This window comes from Rhododendron vialii, chromosome 4a (assembly GCF_030253575.1).
Source record: "Rhododendron vialii isolate Sample 1 chromosome 4a, ASM3025357v1".
Taxonomy (NCBI): Eukaryota; Viridiplantae; Streptophyta; class Magnoliopsida; order Ericales; family Ericaceae; genus Rhododendron; species Rhododendron vialii.
Window position 1 is genome coordinate 18332390 of NC_080560.1, and position 12651 is coordinate 18345040.

Below are 12651 nucleotides of genomic sequence, written 5' to 3' on the forward strand. Positions count from 1 at the left end.
TCATCATCTGGTGATAAGTCGAGGAGACTGCTCTCATCTTGTGCAACCACGTCCTCCCTATAATCGCGTTATAGGAAGAAGGGACATCGACCACCAGAAAATCTGTTCTTAACACTACTGTCCCAGCCCGAACAGGTAACGTTACCTTCCCAAGGGGCCAGACTGCTCCTGCACCAAACCCAATGAGAGGCATTGTAGACTGCTCTAAGTCTGTTTGGGCCAACCCCAGCTTCTTGAACGCATCGTAGTACAACACCTCTGTACAACTTCCTGAGTCCACTAGAATTCTCTCGATGTCATACTCTCCAACTCGTAGGGTTACGACCAATGCATCGTTGTGGGGTATTTGGACCTCCCCCAAGTCATCGTCAGTGAATGCTATGCTCTCGTTGCACACATCATTCTCTCGTCCTCTCTTATTTTCCAAACGCATCACATGCTGATCGTGTCTGACTTGCCTTTGCAACAGCCTCACCTCATTCCTCGTATAAGGTGTAGCCAACCCATGTATCATATGGATCACACCTTTAGGGTTTTGTTCGTAACCTAGCTCCATAGCTTTCCCTTTTTCCTTTGGATCCTCTTGGATAAATTCCTTGAGATAGCCCCGAGAGACTAAATCATCAAGGTGCCTCTTGTACATCTCACAATTCTCGGTCATGTGGCCCCAATCTTTGTGGTAACTGCAGTGCTGATTCGTAGCACGTTTTGCATCCTTGTCTCCGCCTAGACTCGGGGGCCACTTGAAATATGGCTGATTCTTTATTCGATAAAGAATCCTGTATATTGGTTCCTTCCAAACCGTAGTGATAGAAAAGAAAGCTTTTGGGTCAGGAGCTTGCTTATCTTTGTACGGCTCTTTCTTAGCCTGCCCATATTCCCTTCTCTCTCTATAAGTCTTGGGCTCTGGCTTATCCACTTTTTTGGCAGGTGCCTTTGGCTGTTCGGCAACCGTCCTGCCATCTTCACGGAGTATGTCATCCTCCATTCTGGCGTGTTGCTCTATCCGTTCCATCAATTTAGCCAGTGTGGCTACCGGATGTTTATTCAATGAACGACGCAACTCTCCCCGAACAGGCAGACCAGTCTTGAAAGTAGTAATTGCGTACTCCTCACTGCAACTTTCAACCTCGTTGAAAGTCTCCCAGTACTTCTTTGCATAATCCCTGATCTACTCGTTCTCCTCCTGTTTCATGGTGGAAAGACTCTCAAAAGTCTTTGAGGCTTTTCTGCTTGTCAAGAACCGAGCAGTGAACTCCTCGGCCAACTGCCTCCATCCTCGTATGGATCGTGGGGCCAGTTTATGAAACCAGGATAAAGCCACCTTGCCAAGACTGGAGGGAAACATCTTGCATAAGATGGAATCATCCCCTTCATGCATAAACATAGCATGTTGATAATGCTGAATGTGAGCCACGGGATCCGTATTTGTCTCGTAAAGTACGAACGCACCGTGCTTCACTCTGCTCGGCAACCTAGCCTCTTGTAGCCTCTTTGTAAAGGGGGAGGCTGCAATATTACTCAGGGTCTTGCGTGCTGCTTCTCGTGCAGTCACTGTCCCATCCTCTTGCTCTTTTGACTTGTGGGCCGAAGCCTTGATCCAATCAGCATCAGGTCTCTCGTACCTATCTCGATGATGTTTTCTTGTTTCCTCTTCCTCGGGAGTAGAACTTCGGTCTCTGCTCCTCTTTTTCCGTGAAGAAGCCCTTCTCTCAGGCGTTCGGCTTCTACTTCTTCTTCCCCTTTTCCGTGGAGAAGCCTCGTGACGCCCTATAACAGGACTTCTGCTCCTTCCTCTCCGTGAATGAGTCTGCTTATGAACCACCAGAGCCCGTCCGTCTCTCTGGAAATTCCTTCGAGAGAGTCCAGAATCTTCTGGGTGCTCTCGTACCTGCTGCAGCTCTCGTATCTCATACTCTCGTTTTCTAATTAAACAAGCATACTCCTCGATTTCTCTTCTCTTTTTATCAAGGACATCATCATCATTGTGTATACTCTTCGAACGAGTAATTGACTCTTCTCTTCGATGAGACCTACTCCTTCTCGTGGAGCCAGTAGCTGTTTTGTCTTCTTTTTCTTTGGAGTTATCTTTATCATGTCTTCCAGTGGGCTTTCTTGGAGCGCCTGGTGGGGATTTATCCCTTCCCCCACCCAACTGGTCCTTTGGACTAAACGGAGTGACTGGATTTTCTTCCGTCATGATTACTTTTTCAGAAAAGTTTGTTCTTTCCCACAGACGGCGCCAATTGTAGGGGGATTAAAACAATCGATGCCTTCTGATCAACTGGATTGCAACGGCTTTCTCGTGCCTCTTCACCGGAACCTTAATTCGTCGTCGGAACCCTAATCTGCAAAATAGACAGAGGGTGAGCGCACCTCTGCCTCTCGTGGCAAAGGCCCTCCGATGCCTTTGTTAGTATCACGTACTAGCAATCAAACCCTAATTATCAGTACGAAAACAAGAATGCAAAGTATTGCGTACCTTTTACCTCTAGGTTTACCTCTTATTTATAGATTTGCGTATGCTTGCTGGCCAAGCATCCGTGTTGCCCTAGGATTCCTAACTCGTATAGGAATCCCAGGATATCAAGGATTCTCGTTTCCTTTATCAGTTCATTACCTTAATCCTTGTAGGACTCTTTTCCATAACAAGCCGAACATCCCATACTCGTTGGGTATCTTTATCAGATCCTATATTCTCGGGACCTTATTCCTTAACGGAATACTATTGTTTCTGGACTCTTCCAAAATGTTCCTTATGCTCCAATACTTGACTGAAGTTCTTTCTTTTGTTCGGCCATCTCGTCGCCGAACAGACGGCTTGGACCATTGACTTCTCATGTCACTGGTCCATCTTGCCGAACATTTGTTTAGCATGATGACTGTCCTCCCTATATTCAAACTATGGTCCCACATACCATTTGCATTGCTTTTTAACCCGTGATCCCTCGTATCACGTGCTTGGTTCTTTGCTTCATCTGTTCGGCTGTTTATAACCGAACAGTCTGTTTTGGACCATCTACTTCACATGTAACTTGGCCCTTAGTTTGCCGAACAAACAGCATGGATCAATGACTTCTCATATCATTGGTCCATATTGCTGTTCACTATATTGCCCGGCGGTAAGTCCTGTCATACTTACTACGTGCTCCCGATTATCACGTGTTCGGCAACTAAATGTATGTGTTCGGGAATACCTCCCTACAATCCCCAAACTCGGATTAGCCGAAGAGTGAAAACTTTGGAGAGATGAAGCAGAATTACTTTCTCATCATTCAATTGTGTATCGATATATAGTTACAAAGAACAAGGGCCATAACCCTAGTTATACAAAGATTCAATAGCCTTAGCTGTACGGAAAGAATAACTATCTAACCAAGTCTTGACGTGTAACTCACTAACTCACTCTTACTAATTACAACTTTTAACTAGCTAATTACTACATGAGATGGCACTCTATTTAGTTTTAGTTGTACTTGTTGCACCTGTCTTACTCGTAACTGCTTGAGCTTCACTTGTAATGGCCTGAGTTGCTCTTAAGTGGCTCGACACACTCCCACAAATTGATGTTGGAAGAACTGACAGCTTCAGTTTGGATGTAAGTCTTGGGACCTGAGTACCCCATGAATTTGGTTACACAATGTCACTCCACCATTCTAAAAACAAATTTGCGAGTGCGATGTTGAATGCCATAAAAGACTTAATTGAAACTCGTCATACCACCAATTGGTTTTAAACAGACTTGCGGGTGCGATGTCAAATGCCATAAAAGACTTAATTGAAACCCTTCCTACCACCAATTGGTTTTAGGAGAGATGGTGGAAAAGCGGTCCGACGGTAAGAAAGTGAAATCGTGAAATAGAAAGAGGTTTAGTGGGGATGCCAGCAACTTGATGTTCAGAAGGAACATACTTAATGAGCAGCTGTTTGTGTAATACTTTTTCACGAACAAAGTGAAAATCAACCTCTGTAGCAGGCCGAACATGAGTTCGCTACGTAACAACCGAGCACGTGCGTGCCGAGCACGAACCTTGAGCGCGGCTCCCGTCCTCGTTCCACGTCGACCATTTCTTTTGCCACGGACTCGTCGGCAGTTCAGCTCGTTCTCGGCCACCTTCCACGGCGGGTCACTTGTGACTGTCCTCTCCTGTCAATCATGTGCCCGATCGGCAAAGGCGTGTTCGGCCACCCGCAGAGCAAGGCCACCGCCGACCACGGCTAGCCGCTGATTTGCATGTCTTTCCACGTAAAAAAGCGGTTATAATAGAAGATGATCATGAGCGCACATGGGTGTGCCAGCTCAGCCCTAAAAACGGTTACCAAATCTATCTGGTGACGTCATGATGACACTGCCTGACCCGCGCAAGGCACGTGCTGGTGCTTGGAGAGCAAGTGAAGGAGCTCTATAAATACCTAGCAGGGGAAACCCTAAAAAGGTACATGTTACTACATACTCTCTGATAATCTTCTGCCTACTCTCTCTGCACATTACTCATCCTCACGCCGGAGGGCCTTGCCGGGACAACCCCCGGCCTGGTCTTTAGTCATGCGCTCATTGTGCAGGCTGCGTGGAGTAAGCTAGGAGACCACTGAACCAACGAAGGAAGGACTCGGGCCGGAAGAGACGGGCCACACAACCTCAACATGTTTTGTACGAGCATGAAACACAGGGTTAGATGCTAGTGAAATGGCATTGTCACACCATAGAACAAGAATACCAATGGAAGGAAGAGGATTAAGATCTTTGAGTAAGTGCGTCAGCCATGCTACTTCAGCTGTAGCACTAGCTAGAGCCTTATACTCAGCTTCTGTTGAAGATCTGGCAACAGTTGGCTGTTTCTTTTTTCTTTTTTTTTGTTGATAAGCACTTTACTTTTATAAAAGCTCAAACTGATGTACAAACTCTAAGGGGCATTCCCCCGAAAAAAACCAAAGCACCTGAGACAAGTCTCAGCATACTACAAGAGACATTTAAGAAAAAAATAACCAAACAATTCTATACAAAGTACTCCTATACTAAACAGAGTGGATCAAAAAACTCTAGTTGAAAGGCCCCAACTACAACACAACACAACTCTATATTCTTATGGGATTTCTTAACACTCCTTTTCAAGTTCAGCAAATCCTGAATTGCATTTACACTCTTGAGGATGACTTGATCCTTAGAAGAAACCTTGTGTTGAAAAATCCTCTAATTCTGCTCCATCCAAAGGTTATAGACACAAGCAGCAAACACACTTTTCAAAAGCCAACTCTTAAGCCCAGACCTTTAACTGTTTGAATATACCATGCAACCACATCCGGTAAAGAGGAAGGGATTTGATCAATCGAGCATTTTTGCAAAACAGCCCTCCAAATTGATTGGGAGAATGCACATTGGAAAAACAAGTGTATATGTGACTCCTGGGCATTATTACAAAACACACAACCATCCTCCACATGCATACCCCAGCTCAATAACCTGTCTCTTGTGCTTAATTTCTGTTGCACAGCTAACCACAACACAAAAGACCATCAAGGAACATTTCTATTGTACCAAACAACACTAGACCAAGGCTGAATAGGTAGTTTAAGCCTGATAGCCTCCCAAGCAGAAAACACAATAAAACCAGCAGGATTAGGAAGCCACACGACTGAATCTAGCGTATCACAAATTGGTTTAAAATCAAGAGGGGTATGATCCATGATAAACTGAGTGACCTTCTTTGCTGACCAAGAAACAAGGTTTGAACCAAGATAAACACAATATCCTCCTGTAGACCTTCTGTCCAATGCATTTCCAGCCCAATGAGCATCTGAAAATGCTGATAATTGCAAGTTTCCTTGAGTGAAATGAAGCCCTTGATTGAGGGTGCCTTTGACATAGCGTAGGATACGTTTGACTGAGGTAAAGTGACTTTCAGGAGGATGACGCGTGTTGACAAACAGTATTAACAGCAAATGAGATTTATGGGCGAGTTGAGGTGAGATATTGAAGAGATCCCAGCAAGGTGCGATAGAATTCTGAATGAGAGAATGGTGATCTGATCAGGTATTCCAAGAGCAGGTTTCAGAGATGAAGGGGAACCACAAGGCCTGCACTCGGTCATCCGTGCCTTCTTTAACCACCTCAATGCCCAGAAAATAGTGAAGAGGCCTATGGTATTTAAGAGCAAAACCAAAACCCAAGCCTTGAATGATCTTAGTAATAAGAGAAATATCATCCACGTAGACTAAGACATAAACCAAATCAGAGCCTTGAGAAAGATGACCTCCAATCGAGGGGTAAGGGGTGGAATGGGGTGGGACTGGTCCCCTAAAATTTCACACAGAAACCGCTTAAATTTAAGCCCCGTCCCAATTTTTGTTTCCACTGCCACGTAACACGACTAAACAAATACAAAATCAAAAAAGAAGAAGAAAAAGATTGGCCTTTGATAGGGTATCTACAGTCGCCCGTGATACGTAATTAACATCGTATTTAAACGAACAAGTTACCACCACAAATATTGAGTACCATCGTCTCTATTGAAATAATCCCCACAGCTTCAGAATCATCATTACCATTTACACCAGGTAGCAAATGCACCATGTTTTAACAAGCAAATTACAGCATTTCCAAAGAGAGTGGAGCAAAGACGAAATCGACAAAAAGTCAACCAGAAGGCTCAAAAAAAACAAAAATATGCACCATTTCTCATCTAACACGGCATGCAGGAGGACCAGGGGAACAATTAGGGTTAGGAGAGCGACAAACAGCCCCAGCACCAACATTGCCAGCAAACCTGCGACGCATTTGGTAATCTGTAATTCCCCCCATGGAAAATGTCTCACCAACTATTGATGATGATGATGAAGATGAGACTTCATTTGCCGCACCACTACTACTTTGTAGAGGCTCTAAAGTCTCAACCACATCACTCATTAAGGGCCTTGCTTTGGGGTTTTGGCTAAGGCAGTAGTATGCCAAGCTGCATGCTTTCTGTGCTGCCCTCACTGAGTACTGGTTCTCTAGCCTGGGATCTATAATTTGCAACATCTTTCTCTTGTCGTTCAGTTTGGGCCGGGCCCAATCCACTAAACTCTGTTCCCTGCTTGGCCTTGTCTTGTCAACGGATTTTCTTCCCGTCAAAAGCTCTAGAAGAACAACTCCAAAGCTGTAGACGTCACTCCTGGCAGTTAGGTGTCCTGCTCATTTCAAATTAACCTGATTCAGTGAAGTGCGTACCAACATAACTACGTTTTAACTAAAATAGTTTCATTGGCTCCTCCCGAGGAATTATAACATATCATATAATAGTACTATAAGATAACAAGTGTCCATGTTGAGTCGCTTCATGTGTTGTGAGCCGCATCTGAGTATGTATTTATGCAACTCACTTTTTTCATAAAAGAAAGAAAGGATTTTACACCGTTTCATTGAGCGCCACATAGAAGGCAAAGGCTTCTGCTTCAATTCATCAAGCTCTATTTTTAGGAAAATTTTATATTCCAGGTCAATAAGGGTAAGGAACTCACATGACTCATGAGTCACGAGTTAAGCCATAGTGAGATGAGAGGAAGCCATACCAGTCATCACATATTCAGGGGCAGCATAACCGTAGGTACCCATCACCCGAGTGGATACATGGGTCTCATCACCTTGTGGCCCAGCTTTTGCAAGCCCAAAATCAGAAAGCTTTGCTGTATAGTCCTGCAGGGTATAAAAAGGTGCAAGGTTAAGGATAGAAACTCACACCGTAACTACTTATATGGAAAATGCTTGTAACATGCTATTGTGTGAATACCACTTACAGAGTCCAATCATTTCAAAAAAAAAACTTACAGAGTCCAATCATTTCAAAAAAAAACTTACAGAGTCCAATAATATATTAGAGGTCTTGAAGTCGCGATAAATAACAGGCCTTTCAGCATTGTGAAGGAAAGCAAGCCCTTTTGCTGCCCCAAGAGCAATCAACATTCTTGTAGCCCAAGATAACGGAACAGTTGCCTCTGCATACCTCGAAAAAGGCCACATCAACTTAATAACAAAATTTATTGGCACTGACAGGAATCTGACTGAATAGTCTCATCCATAAACAAGAAAGTATGAAAAGGTACATTGCTCATTTTGATTGTACCTCACTACCTTTTACATTCAAACAACACATGATATAAGCATATCCTGGCCTTCAAATGGTTAATACCTTCGAGATTGACTGGAACTATCAATCAAAATGACTTTCTAAAGGAAAAACTAATTTCTTTTGCAGGACATGCAAAGACTGATTGTGAGAGTACATGGGGGGCCCTTGGTATTAAGGTGTCAAGATAGTCGGAGAAGACCACAGGTGGAAGCAACCGATGCTTTGGTCATGGCAAAAGGAGGGGTATTTGGTCGGTTTTCCCTACTACACTACGACGGCATTTGACCAATGGTTTTTGTCGTACAAAAGCTATACTCTAACCGATGAGTTGAGTAGGCCAAGAAGTGTTAAGTGAGTGAAAATAGACCCCTATAGGAGAAAACAGCATACCAAATTTTCCCTAGCCATGCAAGAGAGACAGAGCGCTAAGAAAGAGAGAGCATTATCACTAAAAAAAATGCAGCAGTGTAGCAGGCTAAGATAACATAAAGCACTTGGAGAATGATCAGCCTTTCTCATGGTCAACTATCTTAAAAAGTTCAGCACATACCGACTCGTGCGGTTTTGTCTACTGCATTGGTGTTGTCACTCCCAACTAGACACTATAATAATAGCAGTTACGAGAGGTCTTACAACCCATGGACATAAGCCTCTCTTGTTGAATCCATGTGCACCGCGACCCTTGTTTGATCACCGTAACCTCGCATCCACGGGTTTAGATCCTCTCCAGATAAATTCTCTCACAAGCGTCCGGACTAGAATGTTCATCCAGGAATTTTAATAAAGGTTGTTACGTATTGTATCGGCCGTTACAAAAAGGAATTTGGGACCTTTGATACCAGTGCTTGCTTGCGTATCAGGCAATACGGTTCCGATGGCGGCCTAAGTATGGCCGTGTCACCAATGCCGTAACGTTTTCCAATACCACGATTGAAAACCCTAGTTCCACCTCATCAATGAATTTACCAGATGCTTTTTAAACAAGGCCACCTTGCCATCCCAAACCAATCATTGGAATGGATAAACAAGTTGGCACAGAGGGAGTATAGTGCTAATCAGGTAGGACCAATACATCGTGGTGTAATCAATGTGGTTTGGAAAGCTTAAATTTAGTAAGTTAGATTGCCATTGGGGTTCTAATGGAATGGAAACAGTCCATTGTAATACACATAACCATTTTCACGAGGATTACACAGTAGAGAAACTTTTCTTAAATACTTTTTTCGTCTTCTTTTTTTCTCTCTCTCTTTCTTTTTCTTTTTCTTTTCTTTTTTTGTCTTTTTGAATTTTTGGGAGGGTGGATGAGAGATGGATAGAGAGAAGGGAGGAAGCAGCTTTGACTCACTGGAAATTGAATCATCACTATTTGAAGCAAACAAAAAGTTAATCCCACAAAATAATCGAAGGCAGCCATTTCAATTAACAGCAAATGTTATTATGTAATTCTTACGGTTATAGTTTCTGTAGGTGTAGTTTCATGTGATGCAAAATAACTCATCTACAAACTAGATAAGGAATTGTCCTTTTTATCCACAGCAAGAAACTTGTGTTGACCACAAAAAGAGTGATACGACCAAATAAAAACTGTTTTCATCTTTGTAGAACTGAAAATGTGTGAAATAAGAGAGGTGAGGTATTTTGAGCTATCCGGCAATGCTGTAGGCACACTTCAAGTTGTACTCTCCCCTTTAGAAGAGAGACAAACCAGTGTCCCACAGCATTTTGAACCTTGCACCTTTATGTTTGCGGGCAACAGGGATACTACTAAGCCTAATAGCTGGGGGTGAAACATTCCAAACACACAGAACCAGTTTGACTATGGGAGCATTTCCAATTTTAAGAACAAGATACTGCACAGTGCACACCATTGAACACTATCACTAGTTTAGCATATAGAAAGTAGTGTGTGCAGTTCACTCCATTCAATTGTTGGCAACAACGGTAGAACATATAGGTAAGTTCATGGAACTCTGGTTCACAGTCCCATAGTAAACATCTTATCATTCAACGGTTGAAAAACATAAACTTCAATTGCCAACTCAATAACTTAATTTTGCATAAATAAGAGCAAGAACAAAAATGAAAAGATTGCAAGACTGAAGCATCAAGTGCAGGAGTTAGCAAAGCGAGAGAAGGTACGCAAGCATACTTCGGAACAAATGATTCTCGAGGCTTCCTCGGAACATGAACTCATAAACAAGTAATCTGTGGTCATCCTCACAGCAATATCCGATCAACTTCACCAGGTTGGAATGCCTGAGCTGCCCGAGGAAGTTAACCTCCGTCTGGTACAAAAAATATTTAGTCAATTTAACAAACAGGACAACTACAGTATCCATGTAATCCACAACCGATGGGGGTATGGGCGAGGGAAAATTGGAGACAGACCTAACCTTTGTCAATATATGCACAAATTGGCAGCTTGCAGAAAATTTTACCACTAAAATAGCAGCCCCCCTTTAACTCCAAAAACTGGGGAACTCAAGGGACAACAAAAAAGAATTCTAAGAAGCCCAATAAACTATACGGTAAGGCCATCTTCAGCTGTTACAACAATGACTCAAACTCAATGAGTGGAAAAAAAAAAACCCAAAGCTTAGGGCAAGTCTTTACTCAAAAACTCATAACAAAATGAACTTTCATCATTTTTACTCAAACAAAGGGAGACGCTATATTTTTAACTCAAATTTATCAAGTTTACTTTATAGCTTTCAAATTTGACACTTCACCACTAACGAAGCTTCTAGTATGATATATGCAAATCCGAGCTTGCCCATTACAGCGATCCATATCAAGTGGAGGCTGTTCTAAAAAATTCCGATTTTTATAGTACAGGGCTGGAGATGGTCCACTAAATAAAACAGAGTAAACTGATTCCAGAGCGATATCACTATAGGGGGATGGAATAGATCAAAACTAAAAAGCTATGAAAGTAACTCACAAGCCATTCTCTGTGGCCCTGAAGACCCTCCTTGTTGAGAACCTTGACAGCAACGGGGAGAGATTTAAGGCCAACCCTCACATTCTCATCAATGTAACCCTTGTATACGGTTCCAAACCCACCCTCACCAAGAATGTAGTCAGAGCGGAAGCTCTTGGTAATGGTCTCCAGCTCAAATAGCGTAAACGCGATGACATGGGTGTAGAGCACGGCATTCTTCCTCGAGTCCTCAAGGATACCCATGCGCGATGTTGTTGAAGAGGAATCGCTCAGATCTGAAGCCGAACGGCTGTGCTTCCTCTCTGGCGGACCATTTCTACCACCCACCGATAACATATGGAGCTGTTGAACTGCTACCATTCCCCCCAAAACAAACAATAAATAAATAAATCAATCAAAAACTGTTATCACACTAAAATTAACAAAGAAATAAACCTTAATTTCATTTCTAGTACAAAAAATGAACCCTCATTCAAACTCCCAGGTGAAACATCAAACAAATTACCAAATACTTTTAACCCTAATTTCGTTTCTAGTACAAAATGAACCCTCATTCAAACTTCCAAGGTGAAACATCAAACAAATTACCAAATACTTTTAACCCTAATTTCGTTTCTAGTACAAAATGAACCCTCATTCAAACTTTCAAGGTGAAACATCAAACAAATTACCAAGTCCTGTTAACCCTAATTTCGTTTCTAGTAAAAAATGAACCCTCAATCAAACTCCCTGCTGAAACATCAAACTAAAATTAACAAATCTACAAACCCTAATTCCGCTTCTAGTGCAAAATGAACCCTCATTCAAACTCCCTGGTGATACATCAACCGTATATAAACAAAGAAAAAGAACCCTAATTTCTTTCCAGTATACAAAATAAACCCCTAATTCAAACTCAGTTGCTATGATAAAAACTAAACAAGTCAAATCTCCCAAAATTCAAGAAATTAAACTTGTTAAGAACACGAAACACGGACAAGGAAAGAAAACTTAGATCTGAAAAATGGAGAAACCGGTGAAATGCTGAGTGAAGAGCTGCTTACCTTGATGATGAGCATGGGAAACAACAGCCCCAGCAGATTCCTCCCTAGTCCCACAATTCCCCATCGTTTACTCTTTCAAAACAAAAAGAAAAAGCAGAAGAACAAGAGGCTAACAGTTTCATGCTTTGGCTCAACCTCCCACCAGCCCTGCCCTTTGTTTCCTTCCCTATTGCTATACTTTTTTTTTGTTTGCCTAAAAAGGAGAGATATTGCAGCAGTTACTCACACTTCCCCACACACAAACAACCACAGTGACAGTGCACGCACACTCTGTCTTCACTGGTCTCGGTCAGGTCCCAACTGCGACATTTTTTTCTTCTCTTTTTTAATAATTAGTTATTCGGATCAGTATACGTGCACTTCAACTAATTTTAAAAGGACCAAATTTCATCAGCCGCTTAAGAGAGTTTCAATTGAAATTAGAATGTAAAACTCCGTATAAACTAACCCCAAAATCAGTTTAAAAAGACAAACTTCAGAAGAATTAACCGCACTTGTAATGAAAAGAAGAGAGCAAACCTTAAGACTTCTCCATTAAAAGAAGATTGGATGAATATCAGTT

General features: G+C 42.3%; 1 protein-coding gene across 2 annotated transcripts; it reads right to left on the bottom strand.

Annotated features, from left to right (window-relative positions):
- Positions 1-6438: 6438 nt before the first annotated feature.
- LOC131322479 (probable serine/threonine-protein kinase PBL8) lies at positions 6439-12416 on the bottom strand. Of its 2 annotated transcripts, none has more exons than XM_058353813.1 (6): positions 12090-12416; positions 11047-11396; positions 10255-10390; positions 7835-7971; positions 7549-7672; positions 6439-7167 (listed from the first exon to the last, which is right to left on the bottom strand). In XM_058353813.1, the coding sequence occupies exons 1-6, from the start codon at positions 12151-12153 to the stop codon at positions 6677-6679; spliced, it is 1302 nt and encodes a 433-aa protein (XP_058209796.1). In that variant the 5' UTR covers positions 12154-12416; the 3' UTR covers positions 6439-6676. The 2 variants fall into 2 exon arrangements, with proteins under 2 accessions (XP_058209796.1, XP_058209795.1); XM_058353812.1 differs by having other exon boundaries at positions 11047-11399; positions 12090-12356.
- Positions 12417-12651: the final 235 nt, after the last annotated feature.